Source organism: Lagenorhynchus albirostris, chromosome 1 (assembly GCF_949774975.1).
Source record: "Lagenorhynchus albirostris chromosome 1, mLagAlb1.1, whole genome shotgun sequence".
Classification (NCBI taxonomy): Eukaryota; Metazoa; Chordata; class Mammalia; order Artiodactyla; family Delphinidae; genus Lagenorhynchus; species Lagenorhynchus albirostris.
The window spans coordinates 67,261,164-67,282,739 of NC_083095.1; the positions used below are offsets into that span (position 1 = coordinate 67,261,164).

Genomic DNA, 21,576 nt, shown 5'->3' on the forward strand with positions numbered 1-21,576 from the left:
GTTACGTGATCAGCATAACCTAGAAAACATTATGCTAAATTTAAAAAGCCAGTCACAAAAGACCATATTTTATTGTACTTTATATAATTCTATTTATATAAAATGTCTATAACAGGCAAACCTATAGAGACAGAAAGTAGACTGAAGATTGCCTAGTGCTTGGAGCAGGTGGAGGGGATAATTGGGAGAGAAATGCTAAATGGTATGGTGTTTCTTTCTGGGGTGATGAAATATTTTAAACTTGATTGTGGTGATGGTTACACAACTCTGGGTACATACTAAAAACTGTACACTTTAAATGGGTGAACTGTATGTTATTAAATTACATTTCAGTACAACTGTTAAAGGACTGCTGGAAAGGAACTCATGTATTCCTTAAGGTGACTTGGTTTTGATCCTCAAAGCAAGGGTTTGGATGGAAATGATTCTTAAACTAAAAGGGTCCTGGTGTCCTAGGAGGGGAAGCAGAAGAAAGAAGAAAAGAGAGAGGAAGTTCGATAGCAAAATATCTTAATTGAGAGAAAGACACAAGAGGTTCTTAGTCTTATAGAACTGGTTCTTTATAAAGATCTAAGACACACGTAGGTTTCTAACACGTTGGATGAGCCAGAAGGAAAGGTAATGAAAATTTGGTGTCATTTGATTTTTAACTTTTACACATTAAAGCTCTATATTAACACATTTTTTTTAATATATAAATGTATTTATTTATTTATTTTTGGCTGTGTTGGGTCTTTGTTACTGCGCGTGGATTTTCTCCAGTTGTGGTGAGCGGGGGCTCCTCATTGCGGTGGCTTCTCTTGCTGCGGAGCACGGGCTCTAGGCATGCGGGCTTCAGTAGCTGTGGCATGTGGGCTCAGTAGTTGTGGTGCACGGGCTTTGCTCCGTAGCATGTGGGATCTTCCTGGCCCAGGGCTCGAACCCGTGTCCCCTGCATTGGCAGGTGGATTCTTAACCACTGTGCCACCGGGGAGGCCCATTAACACATATTTTTGACATAGACCCATTTCTGGGAAATTGAGCTAAGGATGAAAACCATTTTTCAGTCATTAGACTTACCACTCGGCTGAAGTAGTCGTCTAAAACTTCAACGAAGTTATGGATGAATTCATAAATTGCCATCTCATTCTGAAATAAAAAAGGAAGGGTGCAGTTAGTTTTATTTTTATTTATTTATTTATTAAAAAAATATTTATTTATTTTTTGGCTGCGTTGGGTCTTTGTTGCTGTGTGCGGGCTTTTTGTAGTTGCGGCGAACGGGGGCTACTCTTCATTGCGGTGCGCGGGCTTCTTATTGCAGTGGCTTCTCTTGTTGCGGAGCACGGGCTCTAGGTGCATGGGCTTCAGTAGTTGTGGCATGCGGGCTCAGTAGTTGTGGCTCACGGGCTCTAAAGTGCAGGCTCAGTAGTTGTGGCACTCGGGCTTAGTTGCTCCGTGGCATGTGGGATCTTCCCTGACCAGAGCTCGAACCCGTGTCCCCTACATTGGCAAGTGGATTCTTAACCACTGCGCCACCAGGGAATTCCCGGGTGCAGTTAGTTTTAATATGACCTATTGGGGAAATCAGACATGGAGCTGCCCAGTCAGCAACCAGGTTTTAGAGCATTTGGTAAACAGATAATGTGAGCAAAGCAGCTTCCTATTGACAAATATTCAGAATAATTCTAGGACTTATTTCTTTAAAAGAAGCTTATCAATAGGGGAAATGTAGAAAACCTTAACCTCTATGAGTTTTTGAAAAGTCCATGATGAATCTAACTGAATTGAAACCAGATTGTGTCTAGTGATTATAGAGTTCTGAGGTTTACTCCCTGACTTCATCACCAACTGGCTGAAGCCAGGTTTTTGTTTTGTTTTGTTTTCCCCCAGGGTCTTCATGTCATCACTTTCCCATCTGTGAAGATGGGGAAACCATCTCAAAGTTTGGTTCATGGATAAAAAAACAATCAACTGAGATTTCAAAGTATTTTAGATCTTAAATACCCTTTCAGGGATTCTATGGCCAAAGGTGCTATTGATCTGGGACTGACCATTTCTGAAAAGGTGAACAATATCTGATGAGATGTAATTACAACACAATCATATTTACAGTTTGCTCTGCCTTCTGAAATGTCAGCCTATGTTTAATGTCACAGTTGTTTGGCCCCTACCCTTGGCTAAGCTGCCCCACTGTGCCACACTGAATGAGGGCAGGAAACTGGTATTGCTTAGGGTCGAGGAAGGCATTCTGTGGTTTTGTGCTTCTCCACAAATTGCTCATCTAATCCAAAAAAAATCCTAGGTTTATCTCTTCCACACAGTTTCCCCAGCCTTGATAAAAACCAATATCCTTCAAGAGTCAAGATAATTGTTATGGAGGTAAGTGGGGAAGAAAATGTCAATTTAAGGAGGAATCAAAATCAGACTGTTGGGCTTCCCTGGTAGCGTAGTGGTCGAGAATCCGCCTGCTGATGCAGGGGACACGGGTTTGAGCTCTGGTCTGGGAAGATCCCACATGCCATGGAGCAACTAGGTCCATGAGCCACAACTACTGAGCCTGCGCTCTAGGGCCTGTGAGCCACAACTACTGAGCCAACATGCCACAACTACTGAAGCCCGTGCGCCTAGAGCCCATACTCCGCAACAGAAGAAGCCACTGCAATGAGAAGCCCACGCACCACAACAAAGAGTAGCCCTCGCTCACTGCAACTAGAGAAAAGCCAGCACGTGTCAGTGAAGACCCAACGCAGCCAAAATTAAATAAATAAATTTATTTTTAAAAAAATCAGACTGTTATTCCTAATTTTCTTGTATTTTCCATAAGCTCTTCTATTATCTTACCTCAGTGTCATTAACTCCGACCACAATGAAGAGAGCTGCATACTGCCGATATATCAGCTTAAAATCCTTATATTCAATGAAAGAGCACTAGACAAAACACAATTAGACATTAATTCCTGTGGTTGACAGGGATTTCTTCAAAATGGCATGCATAATTTCTAGGTTCTGATTTGAGTATCTGTCAACACATTCCTAGAAATATTCAACATTAAGATGTGACACAGTCTTTGCTGGCCGCCTCCTCACAGTACTCGGGAATGCTTGGAAGCATCTCTAGTGGGAGGTGGAGAAGTGGTCTTGGAAAATGTCTGAGTGTTCACATGGGTTCCCACCTGTACTTCTTCTTATTCCTTTGCTTGGCTCTGTGTGGAACTCAGCCAGCAAAGAAAAGCCTACTAAATAATCAGCATTTTAGATTGCCTCCAAAAGTGAAAATAAGCCAACATGATAAAGAAGATTTTCTTCTTTCCATCTCCCCTGGGCTCTTTTGGAAGCAATTAGAGATTCCGTTTGTACTATCTGATAGTCATTCAAGAGCCAAATATACAGAGCATACACACATGCAAAAAAGAAAAAATCTTGATTTCTTTTTGAGAAGAATCAATGTAGGCTCTTTTTATAAATTATTTAAAGATGGCTTTTGTGTGGCAGACACTAGACAAAAATCTCCCACTGTAAATATTGCTTTATAGGAATTAATAACTAGCTTACCATTACTGACTAGTGGAGGAAACAACTCCCTTCCCATTCATCTCTTTCCTAAAGCCATTGTACAAAGGGGGAGAGGAAGGCACTGGGTGGACAGGAATTGGACAGCAGGCTGAAGGTACAGTGTTGCCTTTCCTTTGGATTTTTGGGTGCGCTTGACCAAATGTGACTGAGCAAGAACGGTATGACTTTTTGCACTGGGATATGTTGCTCTATGGTGCTCAGATGTACCTGGGAATGAAGCTGCAAGTTGTTTTGTTTTGTTTTGGTTTGGTTTTTTTTGGCCATGCTACACAGCTTGTGGGATCTTAGCTCCCTAACCAGGGATCGAACCCGCACCCCTGGCAGTGAAAGCACAGAGTCCTAACCACTGGACTGCCAAGGAATTTCCAAAGCTGCAAGTTTTGATTATGGCATTTCTTCCACGGGAAAGCCATTCAACGATCTATATAATGGAGGCATTTGAGGCTTTTATTTGACATTAGGATAAAAGTATTAAGTCCAGGACCATTCTGCAGCTTTTGGTTCATTGTAGAGCCAGTATTATTTCTGTTCAGTCAGATCTTTCAACGAAACAAAATCTGTTTGAAAGAACTGAGGAACATTTTTCAAAGACTCTCAGGAGTTTCTGACATTCAAAAAAAAAGTATCCAAGCACCTTTGTGGATAAAATAAAAATGAAGTTGAGATTGTGTTACTTTGGTACCTGATTATGCTAAAAGCCCAATGGGTTCCCTTTAAAATCTAAGATAATTTAGAATGCTTCAAAAATATCTAATGGTATGTTCATTTCAAAGCATATATTTCAGAGGGTAACCTATCAGTGAAAACTATGAAATTGTAGCGTGCCTACATTCTGTAGAAAGATTCAAACAGAAATACTTCTGCAGTTTGTTTACCTTTACTTAAAGTATGTGGCTATTAACACAGTCCTTTAATAGTTTTTGTTTTCTTTTGACAACTACATAAAGCAGTGTGTGCCATGGCAGTCCAAAGTAGTAATTCAAAGAGGACTCTGAGATGTTCTGACTGGAAAATCAATTTAGAAGCCAAGGGAAACACAGTTCTAATGCGTAACTTGTGAGCACTGATGTAGCTTAATATTTTATGACTTACCAGTGGTTCCCAGGAGCAGCCTTTCTACATATGCAGTGAAAAAGAGAACTAGCAAAATTAATGGGTGATTTAAATAAGCTTTCTGAATTTGCATTAGTTTGCTCAGTGATTTCCAAGGATTCCAAGTTTAGGGCCTAGACTAAGTAATTCTCCAACTAAAGTCCTTTGTAAAAGTAGACTCAGTTTTTACAATTCCTGTTTACTATTATTTTAACGATTTAATTTAACCTCAATTTTGGCAGAATGGATAGATTTGTTGTTTCATATGAATTTTTTAACTTCCATTTCTCCCATCTATATAATAAGACAAGTTCAAATCAAGTTTGTTTTGTTTTTAAATTCCTTGTTCCAGTATTACGTTGGTGGTAAATTTATAAAAATGATAAGCAGAAAAAACTGCACTCCACATGAGAATCATGTTATTATCCTCCGGCACAGAGTGGGTCTTGACTGTTCCCCTCTATACTGGTCATCTGACCTTCATCTTTTGGCTTAAAGAAAGCCGTCTGCTACAGGCACTCCTAAGAGTTCCAAGGGCTGAATTCATATAAACAAAAAAAAAAAAGGTATGTCTATTAGCAGGCTTAAATTTGAGCTGCCACTTCCATAGTGCAGTAAGACAAATATGCTGACCTAAATATGAACTCAAGACTTTTCCTGATTTTCTTTGCTTTTATTTTCCTTAAGAGAGCTATGCGGCAGTCTTCATTTCACTTCATTTGTTAATTTTCCCTAATAGCTATTGAAAGAATGTAGTTCAAAGAAAACGATGGCCCCTGCAACTCAGTAATAATAAATTTGCCACTGCTGAGTTGAATGCAGAGATCAAAGAGAATCAGAAACTTACTTGTTCATTGGATCGAGAGAGACAGCTCTTTATGACTTCTGTTTCCAGAAGCGTACGCTTATTAATCTCCACATGTTCATAGTACTTAGAAAGTCGGGTCTGCCCTTGTTTATTCACCATGAGGAAAAATTTTATCATTTTTTTTTCTGGCCAGTATTTTTCCAAATATATTTCAAAAGTTATGGCGAGGGGTAGCTGTAACCAGAACCTGAAGGATAAAAGAACAACAGAAAGGCAAGATCAAATTTCTCAAGAATCATATTAAATGTGTTCTGTAGATGAACCAGAGTAAAACATCTTCTGATAACATTGGTCTTCACTCCTGTGAACTAAATGAGACTTTAATAAATAACTAAAGATAAATTTTCCTTAGTTATCCTCCAAAACATTTTTGAGTATCTACAGTAGTTCTACTCATATTCATTCAATTGTTTCATCAATCTTGTTGGGCGCCAACTATGTGTCAAGCACCAGAAGGAGAATATGGATGAAGAAGTAATTATTTCTGATCTTCAGATCATGACACCTAGCAAAGGTACTGGATAGGTAAACAAATAACAGCAGTACAGGAGGATGAGTTATAACTGGGACAGGTATACTTCTGTGGTGCACAAAAGGGAGGGACAAGGAGCATCACAGGAAAGTTGGGAATGGCTTCCCAGACAAGGGGCATTTAAGCAAGATCTTGAAGAATGACCCAGAGGGAGAGACTCTGAGGCACAGAAAATAGGGGTATGAAAGCTCTGGGAAGTTCACTTTGGTTGCAGGTCAGGGGGCAAGAAGAATGGTCACAGGAAATTGAGCTGCTCGCATAAGATAAAATTGGCTTTAGAAGTTATGTTAAGGAATATGAAATTTATTCTATGGACAATGGAGACAGGATGTGTAGTGAAGCTCTTCTTTCCTTAGTGTTGAAAGCAGTAGTAACATCAACTATTTGTCGAAGTCCTCGTACAAGGCCCCCGTAACAAGTCCTATAAGGTTCTGTACTGACCAATTTACATACATTATTTAGTTCTCACAATTTTCTGAGGCAGGGACTTCTGTTATCCCCATTTTAAGGATAAGAAAACTGAATTTTACGGATGTTAAGGCACCCAGCATACCTGGATTACTGTATGTCAGAGGTGAGATGCAGGTCAGAGGCCAAGCGCATACACAGATCCATGACACCCCTACTCCTCATTCATGCTTGTGGGTTTATTTCAAACTCAGCTGTATTGAATCCCATGTTTGTTATTCTTATACTTAATATAGTTTTTGAAATAATCAATGCAAAAGCGCACAATATTGACCAATGGCCAATTCTTTCATCATGAGCATCAGAGCTGTCTGAGGCCAATCTTACAAAATCATATTCACATTTTGTAATATCTTTGAAAATCAGTGCAAAAGACCAAGGTTAACAATAGTTCTCAAGTGAAATTTTAAAACTTGGAATAATTTTACAGAATAGTTGCAACAGATGATGAGATAATATTTTTATATTATTTTTTGCCTTCCTAGCTCATCTTTTATTTCCTAAACCCTATCAGACAGGTGGTTATCTCATAACAATTCCAAACACTAAGAGCTGGTTAGAGGCAGATCCAGTCTGGCAAAGCCTGGGGCTGCTGTGTTCATTCGGTGTGCAGAACAGGATGTCATCTAGACCAGCTCAGCCGGGGATTTGACAGCTGTGCCACAGGGGGAGGCCTGTGGTCATTCACTCCCTTTTCCAGGAAGATAAACTCACTACTGTAGGTGGCATTGCAACATACTCTGTGTTATTTAATCGTCTGGTGTTAAGTCCTGCTTTTATCCTCCTTACAAATTACTGCCAGTAAAAATTATGGCAGATGACTAATAAATTAAGATTACCATCCTTTCCTTTATTCCCTTTCAGCAAAGTTATTTTAAAACCATCTTTATGAAAGTTAGAAATGACAATCCTATACCCTGGACTCCAACTGCCAGGTAAAAGAAAATATTGTCTCAAAGGTACTCTCAAAGGTACTCAAAGGTACTCATGGCCAAACCATTGCCTTTAAATGCCCTGGTTGCATTAAGTGGTAAAATGAGATGTAAAATGATCCCACTGAGATGCTACACCAAGGGATCAAATTGGTTTCCACCTTACAAGCACAGCATTCCTTCCCACTGACTTCAAGAGCAAGGATGACAAACAAGGACGTGCTGAACTGATACTCATTAGGACACGAGTCTTGAAAATAGTAGCTGAAGGCATCTAAAGACTTGAATACAGTATTTTTTTTTGCACGCTCATAAACAATTACACGATTTACAACTGTAGGATTACACAGTGGTAATAAAGCGGACAAGCAAAACTGTAAAGTATTTCTATTATAAAATATACAACACCAAAATATACAATGTGGAGACTCAGAGACAGGTACATGTTTGAGAACTGAAGATGAATGACATAAGCACCTATCCTGGTTACTAATTACCAGGGAGGAGGGAGATCAAATAATTATGAAACTGAGGTAGGGCAATAAGAAGGAATATGCTTAGACAAGTGCTGGGAGTGGTCGGGGAGCAGATATGAACTTCCTCTGTTAATATACTCTTTGCATTCAACAACACACGGGCTGGGAAAGATGTCTTGATTGCCAAGAAGTTAGGAGATTCCACACCCAAGAACTTGTGTGAATGTGTGTGAAAAGTCAAGGAAGAATAAAAAAGAAACTTTACTGGGGAAGACATTACACAAAGGGTGCTAGGATGCCTAAAGGCCAAGACTAGGGAGGTGGGTAGATTCACAGTAGAATATAAACAGATCAGCGTCCCAGTCCCCTACATGATGTAAACTTAATGCTTAGAGAAAAGACAGACTGGAAAGACTGAAGTAAGTATTGAATTGGGCACAGTTTTCATACTTCTGATGGTGTATTTCTGGGAGTTAGAACTGGAAGAATCTTTATAGGTTGTCATACCCAAAGATGACAAATAGATTTCAACTTGGGTGCCAACTTTGATTAACTGTACTAACTGCATTGAGCACTGTGTTGGGAAGGATTCTGAAGCTGTTTTCAGGTTCAGAGCAAGACGATGTCATGAATAATTAGTGATGTCAGTTGTGGGTTAGGAAGCAGGGTGTGGCAACATATGTACCTTGTATCTGTCATCTCTGATGTGCACTCCATTTTGTAGATGGGAAAACTGGTAATCTGAGATGCAGAGTGAGGTCCTGAATTCTGGTCTCTTGACTCATAATGCTGTCTTTATCACATTGCCTCTGCCTCACTCAGTGTATTAGTGTCATTAATGTCCATTTAAGCTTAATAAGCATCAACTTCAGGTATCTTTGGGAATGATCAACTCAACATTATCTTTTCTAATGCTGCTGCACAATGAATGGAAAATACCAAACAATTCACTGCACGAAACAGTAGAGTAGGAAGTTTCTGGAAATGAAAATGTTATTTGATGATGGCTAACATCCTTTCTAGCTCTAAATGCTTTCTATGTACCCCAGAACCATAATATTGTAAAACTCACACACACACACATACACACACACACACACACACACACACACACACACTCAGGGAACATCAGACAAAAACTTTGTTTTTGCCCCATGAAAATGACTGAAATAAAATCCCCCAAGTTACAAAGCCAATTTCCACCAAAAACTGTATACTACTCATAAGGTATAATAGTCAAAAGCATGAACTAGGTAGAGCTCGACTGTTTGGCTCTACTACTTATTAGCCTTGTGATCCTGGGAAAATTACTTAATCTTTCTGTACTCAGTCTGAGGTACAATGGGAATAATATTAGTACTGACCTTCTAGGTTGTGAGGAGTAGTTAGTGTATGTAACATTCTTAAAACAGTGTTTGGCAGTTGGCATGAAGTGAGTGCTATGTAAGTGTTGGCCAATGTCATTACGATAGTATATCACCTCTTCCTCAGACAAGCCTTTCCTGCCTATCCCAATCCCTCTTTCTAACCACAGAAAGTTGGCTGTCTTTTCTTTGAACCCATCTTACAAAACCTGTCACCCTAAATAATCACTATTTGATTACATTCTGAGCTCCCCAACCAGACCAGTGATTTTCACTGTTTTACTGTGATATATTTTACACTGTGATATATTTTATATTGTGACCCAGTATACAGGTACATACATATCTGAATGGAAGTTCATAAAACAATACTGGCCCATACTTTGTATATTGTACTCCAGTATCTTTTATGACCTTTCATTTTATAAAAAATGCAGTTGTGAGGGGTATGGATTACACAGATGTATGGATTTTTTAAAACTTACCAAATGTAAATTTTATATAAAAAGAAACTAATACTCTGGTTAATGATATACATGCTGAAGTATTGGGGGGGAAATGTACTGATGTCTACAATTTACTTTTTTTTTGGAGGGGCGGGGTGGGCTGTGCTGCCTGGCTTGCAGGATCTCAGTTCCCCAACCAGGGATCAAACCCGGGCCAAGGCAGAGAAAGCCCGGAATCCTAACCACTAGACCACCAGGGAACTCCCTATAATTTACCTTGAAATGCACCAAAAAAACTAAGATAAATTAATGGATGGGTAGACAGATGGATAGATGGTTAGGTATATGATAAAGTAAGTACAGTCTGCCCTCTAGATCTGTGGGTTCCATATCCACAGATTCAACCAACCATGGATTGAACATATTTGGGAAAAAAAAATTCCAATATGTTCCTAAAAGCAAAACTTGAATATGCCGTGCACTGGCGACTATTTACATAGCATTTACATTGTATTAGATATTATAAGTAATTTAGAGTTATTTCTAGATTAAGTTATTTTAAAGTATATAGAAGGATATGCGTAGGTTATATGCAGACACTAAGCCATTTTACATAAGGAACTTGAACATGCACCGATTTGGGTATGTGTGGGAACTCTAGAACCAATCCCCCACGGATACTGAGGGACAGATGACTATATAGTAAAAGATTAATGGTAGAATTTAGGTGGTGAGTATATGGGAATTCACTGTGAAATTCTTTTCAACTTTGTAGTATATTTGAAAATTGTCACAACAAAATATTGAGGAAAAATGCTAGTTGTGGCCCACTGATATATTTTTTTTAATTCCATAGATTTTATTTTTTAGAATAGTTTTAGATTTACAGAAAAAATTGCAAGGACAGTATAGAGTGTTCTCATATACTCCACACCCAGTTTCCCCTATTATCAACATCTTAGTTAGTATGGTACATATGTTACAATTAATGAATTGATACATTATTATTACCTGAAGTCTATACTTTATTCAGATTTCCTTACATTTCACTGAATGTCCTTTTTCAGTTATAGGATCCCATATTATATTTAATCTTCACATCTCCTTGGAATGCACTTGGCTTTGACAGTTTCTTACACTTTCCTTGTTTTTGATGACCTTGACAGTTTTAAAGAAGACTGATCAGGTATTTTATAAAATGTCCTTCTATTGAGATTTGTTTGATGTTTTTCTCATGATTAGACTGGGTATATGGGTTTTGAGGAGGAAAAACAACAGAGGTCAAGGCCATTTTCATCACATCCTATCGAGGGCACATACTACCAACATGACCTATCACTATTGATGTTACCTTGGTCACCTGGCTGAGGTAGTTTTTGTCAGGTTTCTTTACTATAAAGTTATTCCCTAACCCCATCCCCTGCCCTTTCCATATTGCACTCGTTGGAAGGAATTCATTACGTGCAGCCCACGTTTAAGGGGTAGGGATTTTAGTTTGATCTCCTTGAGGTGGGAGTATCTACATAAAATTATTTGAAATTCTACTGCACAGGAGATCTATTCTACCTATTTATTTATTTATTCAACCATTTATTTACATCAGTACTGACCCATGGATATTTTATTTTATACTTTGAGTTATAATCCAATATGACCCAATGATTTTTAATTTCAGAATCTGCTAAAGGACTGTGACCCAAAATTTGAAAAAGACTATACCAGACAATGAACTTGTGGGTAGGGTCTATATCTTACTTCAGATATTTGCATTGCGCCTAGTATATAGTGAACATCCAATAAATGTTTGTTGAGGGACTTTGCTGATGGTCCAGTGGTTAAGACTCTGAACTTCCACTGCAGGGGGCACAGGTTTGATCCCTGGGCAGGGAATTAAGGTCCTGTATGCCGTGCAGCACAGCCAAAATATATTAATAAATAAATAAATAAATAAAATTGTTGAATGAATGAAAGCTTTTTTTGTTTAGCAATAAATTTTCCTTAAATAAAAATAACAAAAGTATTCAAGCAAAGAAAACATATAAAATACCCTGGTATCCCAACTCCTGCTGCAAATCCTGTTCATCTTACCAAAGACTGAACCAATGTTTTTCAATATGTTTACTGCATATCCTTCTAGACCTTTTCTATACATTTACATGTAAATATTCATGCATGTGTAGCAACTCTATTTTTTAAACATAAATGTGATCAATGAACTCCAAAATGTCAAGAGGCTAGTGTAGTGTCTATTCTCTTCCAGTACCATTAAATGAACCTGGTACACTCACAAGACCCCGGTTGGATTCTACAAAAGGACACTAAAGGGATGTATTTTTGAATTCATCAAAAGGACATCCTGCTGAAACAATCTAGCTCAGGCTTTCCTGGGTCTTTGTCCCATTGGTCCAGTACCTTGGCTCCCATTCCAGCTCGGGTCTTGGTGCTTAATGAAATGGTTTGGATTTCTACACTCTTGATCTTGATCTTCCACAACTTGATCTTTGGTATCTGCCCTTTGGCTATAACTCCAAGGGGCTTTGGCACCCAGCCCTTGCACTATATAATATTATATAATATCTAACTTACAAAGTGGTGGCAAAGATTAAATGAAGAAATAATACAGTTTTTGTAAAATGTTTAGCACACTGACTTCTTTCATTTCCTCCCTTTATGTGTATTAAATTAGTGGGACTTAACATAGTGGCCCAATGGGTAAGAATCCGCCTGCCAATGCAGGGAACACAGGTTTGATCCCTGGTCCAGGAAATTCCCACATGCCACAGAGCAACTAAGACATGTGCCACAACTACTGAGCCTGCGTCCTAGAACCTGTGAGTCACAAATAGTGAGCCCGTGTCCAACAGCTAGTGAAGCCTGCGTGCATAGAGCCGGTGTTCCCCAAAGAGAGAAGCCACTGCAATGAGAAGCCTGTGCACTGAAATGAAGAGAAGCCCCCACTCGCCACAACTAGAGAAAGCCCATGCACAGCAATGAAGACACAATGCAGCCAAAAATAAATAAAATTTAAAAATTTATTTAAAAAATTACAGAGCAGAAGAAGAACTACCATCCTGCAGCCTGTGGAACAAAAACCACATTCACAGAAAGATACACAAGATGAAAAGGCAGAAGGCTATATACCAGATGAAGGAACAAGATAAAACCTCAGAAAAACAACTAAATGAAGTGCAGATAGGCAACCTTCCAGAAAAGGAATTCACAATAATGATAGTGAAGATGATCCAGGACCTCGGAAAATGAATGGAGGCAAAGATCAAGAAGGTGCAAGAAATGTTTAACAAAGACCTAAAAGACTTAAAGAACAAACAAACAGAGATGAACAATACAATAATTGAAATGAAAAATACACTAGAAGGAATCAATAGCAGAATAACCGAGGCAGAAGAACGGATAAGTGACCTGGAAGACAGAATGGTGGAATTCACTGCTGCAGAACAGAATAAAGAAAAAAGAATGAAAAGAAATAAAGACAGCCTAAGAGGCCTCTGGGACAACGTTAAACACAAAAACATTCGCATTATAGAGGTCCCAGAAAGAGAAGAGAGAAAGGACCCGAGAAAATATTTGAAGAGATTATAATCGAAAACTTCCCTAACATGGTAAAGGAAATAGCCACCCAAGTCCAGCAAGCACAGAGAGTCCCATACAGGATAACCCCAAGAAGAAACACGCTGAGACCCACAGTAATCAAACTGGCAAAAATTAAAGACAAAGAAAAATTATTGAAAGCAACAAGGGAAAAATGACAAATAACATACAAGGGAACTCCCATAAGGTTAACAGCTGATTTCTCAGCAGAAACTCTACAAGCCAGAAGGGAGTGGCATGGTATACTTAAAGTGATGAAAGGGAAGAACCTACAACCAAGAGTACTCTACCTGGCAAGGATCTCATTCAGATTTGATGGAGAAATCAAAAGCTTTAGAGACAAGCAAAAGCTAAGAGAATTCAGCACCACCAAACCACCTCTACAACAACTGCTAAAGGAACTTCTCTAAGTGGGAAACACAAGAGAAAAAAAAGGACCTGCAAAAACAAACCCAAAACGATTAAGAAAATGGTAATAGGAACATACATCTCAATAATTACCTTAAACATGAATGGATTAAATGCTCCAACCAAAAGACAAAGGATTTCTGAATGGATACAAAAACAAGACCCATATATATGCTGTATACAAGAGACGCACTACAGACCTAGGGACACATACAGACTGAAAGTGAGGGGATGGATAAAGATGTTCCATGCAAATGGAAATCAAAACAACGTTGGAGTAGCAATACTCACATCAGATAAAATAGACTTTAAAATAAAGAATGTTACAAGAGACAAGGAAGGACACTACATAATGATCAAGGGATCAATCCAAGAAGAAGATATAACAATTATAAATATATATGCACCCAACATAGGAGCACCTCAATACATAAGGCAACTGCTAACAGCTATAAAGGAGGAAATCAACAGTGACACAATAATAGTGGGGGACTTTTAACACCTCACTTACACCAATGTACAGATCATCCAAACCGAAAATTAACAAGGAAACACAAGCTTTAAATGATATAATAGACCAGATAGATTTATTGATATTTATAGGACATTCCATCCAAAAACAGCAGATTACACTTTCTTCTCAAGTGCGCACGGAACATTCTCCAGGGTAGATCACATCTTCAGTCACAAATCAAACCTCAGTAAATTTAAGAAAATTGAAATCATATCAAGCATCTTTCCTGACCACAACGCTATGAGATTAGAAATCAATTACAGGGGAAAAAACGTAAAAAACACAAACACATGGAGGCTAAACAATACGGTATTAAATAACCAAGAGATCACTGAAGAAATCAAAGAGGAAATCAGAAAATACCTACAGACAAATGACAGTGAAAACACGACAATCCAAAACCTATGGGATGCAGCAAAAGCAATTCTAAGAGGGAAGTTTATAGCTATACAAGCCTACCTCAAGAAACAAGAAAAATCTCAAATAAACAATCTAAACTTATACCTAAAGGAACTAGGAAAAGAAGAACAAACAAACCCCAAAGCTAGCAGAAGGAAAGAAATCATAAAGATCCGAGCAGAAATAAATGAAATAGAAACAAAGAAAACAATAGCAAAGATCAATAAAACTAAAAGCTGGTTCTCTGAGAAGATAAACAAAATTGATAAACCATTAGCCAGACCCATCAAGAAAAAGAGGGAAAGGACTCAAATCAATAAAATTAGAAAGGAGAAGTTACAACAGACACCGCAGAAATACAAAGCATCCTAAGAGACTACTACAAGCAACTCTATGCTATTAAAATGGACAACCTGGAAGAAATGGACAAATTCTTAGAAAGGTATAACCTCCCAAGACTGAACCAGAAATTAATAGAAAATATGAACAGACCAATCACAAGTAATGAAATTGAAACTGTGATTAAAAATCTTCCAACAAACAAAAGTCCAGGACCAGATGGCTTCACAGGTAAATTCTATCAAACATTTAGAGAAGAGCTAACACCCATCCTTCTCAATCTCTTCCAAAAACTTGCACAGGAAGGAACACTCCCAAACTCATTCTACGCGGCCACCATCACCCTGATACCAAAAGCAGACAAAGATACTACTAAAAAAGAAAGTTACAGACCAATATCACTGATGAATATAGATGCAAAAATACTCAACAAAATACTAGCAAACAGAATCCAACAACACATTAAAAGGATCATACACCATGATCAAGTAGGATTTACCCCAGGATTCTTCAATATACGCAAATCAATCAATGTGATACACCATGTTAACAAATTGAAGAAAAAAACCATATGATCATCTCAATAGATGCAGAAAAAGCTTTTGACAAAATTCAACATTGATTTATGATAAAAACTCTCCAGAAAGTGGGCATAAAGGGAACCTACCTCAACAAAATAAAGGCCATATACGACAAACCCACAGCCAACATTCTCAATGGTGAGAAACTGAAAGCATTTCCTCTAAGATCAGGAACAAGACAAGGATGTCTACTCTCACCACTATTATTCAACATAGTTTTGGAAGTCCTAGCCACGACAATCAGAGAAGAAAAAGAAATAAAAGGAATACAAATTGGAAAAGAAGTAGTAAAACTGTCACTGGTGCAGATGACATGATACTATACACAGAGAATCCTAAAGATGCCACCAGAAAACTACTAGAGCTAATCAATGAGTTTGGTAAAGTTTCAGGATACAAAATTAATGCACAGAAATCTCTTGCATTCCTATAAACTAAGCATGAAAAATCTGAAAGAGAAATTAAGGAAACACTCCCATTTCCCATTCCAACAAAAAGAATAAAATACCTAGGAATAAACCTATGTAGGTAGACAAAAGACCTGTATGCAGAAAACTATGACACTGATGAAAGAAATTAAAGATGATACCAACAGATGGAGAGATATACCATGTTCTTGGATTGAAAGAATCAATACTGTGAAAATGACTATACTACCCAAGGCAATCTACAGATTCAATGCAATCCTTATCCAATTACCAATGGCACTTTTTACGGAACTAGAACAAAAAATCTTAAAATTTGTATGGAGACACAAAAGACCCCGAATAGACAAAGCAGTCTTGAGGGAATAAAACGGAGCCGGAGGAATCAGCCTCACTGACTTCAGACTATACTACAAAGCTACAGTAATCAAGACAATATGGTAGTGGCACAAAAACAGAAACACAGATCAGTGGAACAAGATAGAAAGCCCAGAGATAAACCCACACATCTATGGTCAACTAATCTATGACAAAGGAGGCAAGGATATACAATGGAAAAAAGACAGTCTCTTCAATAAGTGGTGCTGGGGAAACTGGACAGCTACATGTAAAAGAATGAAATTAGAACACTCCCTAACACCATACACAAAAATAAACTCAAAACGATTAGAGACCTAAATGTAAGACAGGACACTATAAAACTCTTAGAGGAAAGCATAGGAAGAACACTCTTTGACATAAATCACAGCAAGATCTTTTTTGATCCACCTCCTAGAGTAATGGAAATAAAAACAAAACTAAACAAATGGGACCTAATGAAACTTAAAAGCTTTTGCACAGCAAAGGAAACCATAAACAAGATGAAAAGACAACCCTCAAAATGGGAAAAAATATTTGCAAACGAATCAAGAGACAAAGGATTAATCTCCAAAATATATAAACATCTCATGCAGCTCAATATTAAAGAAACAAACCCAATCTAAAAATGGGTAGAAGACCTAAGTAGGCATTTCTCCAAAGAAGACATACAGATGGCCAAGAAGCACAGGAAAAGCTGCTCAACGTCACTAATTATTAGAGAAATGCAAATCAAAACCACAATGAGATATCACCTCACACCAGTTAGAATGGGCATCGTCAGAAAATCTACAAGCAACAAGTGCTGGAGAGGATGTGGAGAAAAGGGAACCCTCTTGTGCTGTTGGTGGGAATGTAAATTGATACAGCCACTATGGAGAACAATATGGAGGTTCCTTAAAAAACTAAAAATAGAATTACCATATGACCCAGCAATCCCACTACTGGGTATATACCCAGAGAAAACCATAATTCAAAAAGACACATGCACCCCAATGTACATTGCAGCACTATTTACAATAGCCAGGTCATGGAAGCAACCTAAATGCCCATCGACAGATGAATGGATAAAGAAGATGTGGTACATATATACAATGGAATATTACTCAGCCATAAAAAGTAACGAAATTGGGTCATTTGTAGAGACGTGGATGGATCTAGAGATTGTCATACAGAGTGAAGTAAGTCAGAAAGAGAAAAACAAATATCGTATATTAACGCATATATGTGGAACCCAGAAAAATGGTACAGATGAACTTGTTTGCAGGACAGAAATTGAGACACAGATGTAGAGAACAAACATATGGACACCAAGGGGGGAAAGTGGTGGTAAGTGGGGTGGTGTGATGAACTGGGAGATTGGGATTGACGTGTATACACTGATGTGTATAAAATTGATGACTAATAAGAACCTGCTGTATAAAAAAATAAAATTCAATTTTAAGAAAACGCACCTAAAAATTAGAAAAATATGCTGATAAGGCTATATAAGGAAACAGATATGTATATGTTATTAGCAATCCCTTAATTTGTTACAAGTTTTCTACAATGAAACCTGGTAGAATGTAACAAAAAGAATCATGAAAGTGATTCTACTTTTCAACTCAAGCACTTCAGTCTTGGGAATCTATCCTAAGGTATAATTAAAAATCCATATGCATGAAAACATTTACAGCAACATCATTTACAGTAGTGAAAAATAAAACAAGCACAGATACTACAAACTGAGAGCCAAGTTAAATGAACACCAACTTGATGTCTTTTAACCATTAAAATAAATATGCAGACTATGAGAATGGGAAAATGTAGATAACATAATGTTAAATCACAAAATCAGAACACCAAATTTATACCCATATTGATTATGTAGAAGGAACATCTGTATAGATAAAGATTAAAAAGACCAGACAGAAATCATGCAAAAACAAGAAATAAAACAAACAACAAAAGGACAAAAAGAAAAAGAGACCAACCAGATGAACCTTGAAAAAACTACTAAAGTGAAAGAAGCTAGTCACAAGGATGACATGTTATATGATTCCATGTGTATGAAATGCTCAGAATAGGCAAATCTGTAGACAGAAAGTAGATAAAGGGTTGCCAGCAGATGGGGGTTTGGAGGGTGAGGTCTAAGAAATGTGGGGTTGTGGTGATGGCTGCACAAATATGTGAATATATAAAAGCCATTGAATTGTATACTTTAAATGGGTGGTTTTTATGGTATGTGAATTATATCACAATAAAGCTTTTAAAAAGAGACTGACAGATGAGACAATCTGGAAGAGCTCCTAACAGCCAAAGCTAGAAAGATGTGAACAACAAATAACATAGTTCTGGATTATAACCCAAAGTATAAAATAAGTACACATGAGTACATACTAATTTAAATAATGATGGAATAAATAAATGGGACAGAAGAGTATCAAACATATATGCTGATACTCTCTCCTCCAGGAGGTAGAGATTAATTCTCCCCTTCCATCTGAGGGTTAGCTGAACCTAGTGGCTCACTTCCAAAGAACAGAAGATGGGAATGGAAAATAGTAACTTTATAGTAGAAAACCTGGCACACACCACCTTAGCCAAGTGATGAAGGCTAAATCATCACGATGTCATGTTCCACCCCTGCCACCATATGACATGATAAGAGTACGTCACCTCTGTGGTATTCTTCCCCAAACCCATAATCCCATTCTAATCATGGAAAATACATTACACAAACCCACATTAAAGGATATTCTAAAAAATATCTGAGGCTTCCCTGGTGACGCAGTGGTTGAGAGTCCGCCTGCCGATGCAGGGGACATGGGTTCGTGCCCTGGTCCGGGAAGATCCCACATGCCGCGGAGCGGCTAGGCCCGTGAGCCATGGCCGCTGAGCCTGCGCGTCCGGAGCCTGTGCTCCGCAACGGGAGAGGCCACAACAGTGAGAGGCCCGCGTACCGCAAAAAAAAAAAAAAAAAAAAAAAAATCTGAGCTGTACTCCCTGAAACGTGAAAAACAAGGAAAGCATGAGAACCTATCACAGGTCAGAGAAGATTTAAGGAGATAATAATGACTACATGCAGTGTGGTATCCTGCAGGGGCTCACAGAACAGAAAAGGATATTAATGAAAAACTGGTGAATAGTCTAAGTTTAGTTAATAATAATGCTACCCAAGTTGTTTTTTTAGATTTGACAAATGTACCATGGTAATGCGAGAAGATAACATTAGGGGAGATAGGTGAGGGTAGAGATTCTCTGTACTATCTTTGCAACGTTTTTATAAATCTAAAATTATTCCAAATATGGGGAGTTCCCTGGTGGCCTAGTGGTTAGGATTCTAGGCTTTCAATGTCATGGCCTGGGTTCAATCCCTGGTCGGGAAACCGAGATCCTGCAAGCCTCGTGGTGTGGCCAAAAATAAATCAATAAAATAACATAAAATAATTCCAAATAAAAAGTTGACTAAAATAAAAAAGAGACCTACAAGTATTTCTATCAAAGTGAAGAGGGCTTGTTTGCTGGTGTGTATATTTAGTTATATTTGGTTCTATTGCTTAAATATCTTAATTTTTATCAGTATAATATAGATGTTTAGGTATGAGGTTCATTTTTATTAACATTCTCACTGATTATACTTGTCTTTCCTATTTTCTTTTAGCTAAGAGACATGCTAATTTTATTTATCTACTTATTTATTTACTTATGCTGCGCCGCGCAGCATGCGGGATCTAAGTTCCCTAACCAGATCGAACCCGTGCCCCTCAGCATTGGGAGCTCGGAGTCTTAACCACTGGACCGCCAGGGAAGTCCTGAGACACGCTAATTTTAATAGGTAAGGTGTGTGTATGTGCATAAATGTGTATGTTGTATAAATGGCTTAGTCTGCCAGTCTGTCAGGCTCTATTCTGACCTAGATAACATCTTGATCTCCCATTCATCTTTCTACCACATATAATCATTTGGGAACCTTCCCTCCTTTTCCTTAGCCCATGGGTTGGCAAACTTTTTCTGAAAAGGGCCAGGTAATATTTTAGGCTTTGAGGGCCATGTGGCCCCTTTCACAACTACTCAATCAGTCTGCCACTGCAGGATGAAAGTAGCCACACATGATGTAAATAATATGTAAAGAAATGGGTATAACTGTGTTCCAATAAAACTTTACTTATAAAAATAGTCAGCAACTGGATTTCATCTGCAGGCTGTCATTTGCTCTACTCTAGACCAGTGCTCATCAAACTTAATGAGCACATAAATCATTTGGGGAGCATATTAAAATACAGAATCTGATTCAGTATGTCTGGGGCAGGGACCATACTCAGTGCATCAAAGTGTTAAAGACTCATTAAAGTACACACGTACAAGGTCATGAAGTCTGCCTTTCTGCTTATGAAATCATATCAAATAACACCAACTGAGTGCTCACTAGGTACAAGACAGTAAAGGAAGAGAGTAAACAGAAACACAGGCATTACAGGTAATTTCTTTCACTTGTTCATGGATCTTAATCCCTACTGTGCTGGATAAGAGGGCAATCTGGCTTGACATGTCACCCACAGATCCTCAGGTTCATCCAGTTGATTTGGCTGGCTTGGGTGGCAGCCCCATCCCTCATGGCCCCAGGTAGTCTCTCTCAAAGTTGTACATATATTGGAATACAGTGACATTTCCAAGAAGCAGAGAATCATTCTTTTGCCAAGGATTTACCAGTAGCTGACGAGAATATTTCACTTCACCTCAAGAAATTACAACAATGCATTTAGACCCTTATGTCACACCATATACAAAAATTAACTCAAAATAGATCATAGACCTAACTGTAAGAGGTAAAACTATAAAACTTTTAGAAGAAACAGATTTAAGACCAAATGCATAATCCATAACAGAAAAAAATTTTTTGACGAACTGGATTTTATCAGATTGAAAAATTTATACTTTAAAAGATACCATTAAGAAAATGAAAAGGCACAGACTGGGAGAAATTATTTGCAAATCATATATCTGATAAAGGACTTGTATCTAGAATATATAAAAGACTTTTAATAGAAAGACATGCATCACAATTAAAAAATAAACAAAGAGGACCTACTGTATAACATAGGGAATTATATTCAATATCTTGTAATAACCTATAATGGAAAAGAATCTGAAAAAGAATATATATAGGGACTTCCCTGGTGGTCCAGTGGTTAAGAATCCGTCTTGCAATGCAGATTCGATCCCTGTTCGATC

The 21,576-nt window shown here is 38.0% G+C and overlaps 1 protein-coding gene across 7 annotated transcripts in view; it reads right to left on the bottom strand.

Annotated features, from left to right (window-relative positions):
- AP4S1 (adaptor related protein complex 4 subunit sigma 1) overlaps positions 1-21,576 on the bottom strand; it is a 59,788-nt gene that overhangs the window by 13,182 nt on the left and 25,030 nt on the right. For 6 of the 7 annotated variants that reach the window (XR_009539647.1, XM_060144037.1, XM_060144030.1 and 3 more), the window contains 3 exons: positions 5,492-5,699; positions 2,821-2,907; positions 1,060-1,128 (listed from right to left, as the gene is read on the bottom strand). Coding sequence is in view for 6 of the 7 variants with exons in the window: in XM_060144037.1 (XP_060000020.1) it covers positions 1,060-1,128; positions 2,821-2,907; positions 5,492-5,629 (294 nt within the window). In the remaining variant the exon portion in view is untranslated. Of the gene's footprint in view, positions 1-739; positions 932-1,059; positions 1,129-2,820; positions 2,908-5,491; positions 5,700-21,576 lie in introns of those variants that run through there. The other variant, XM_060144054.1, reaches the window with a different exon arrangement.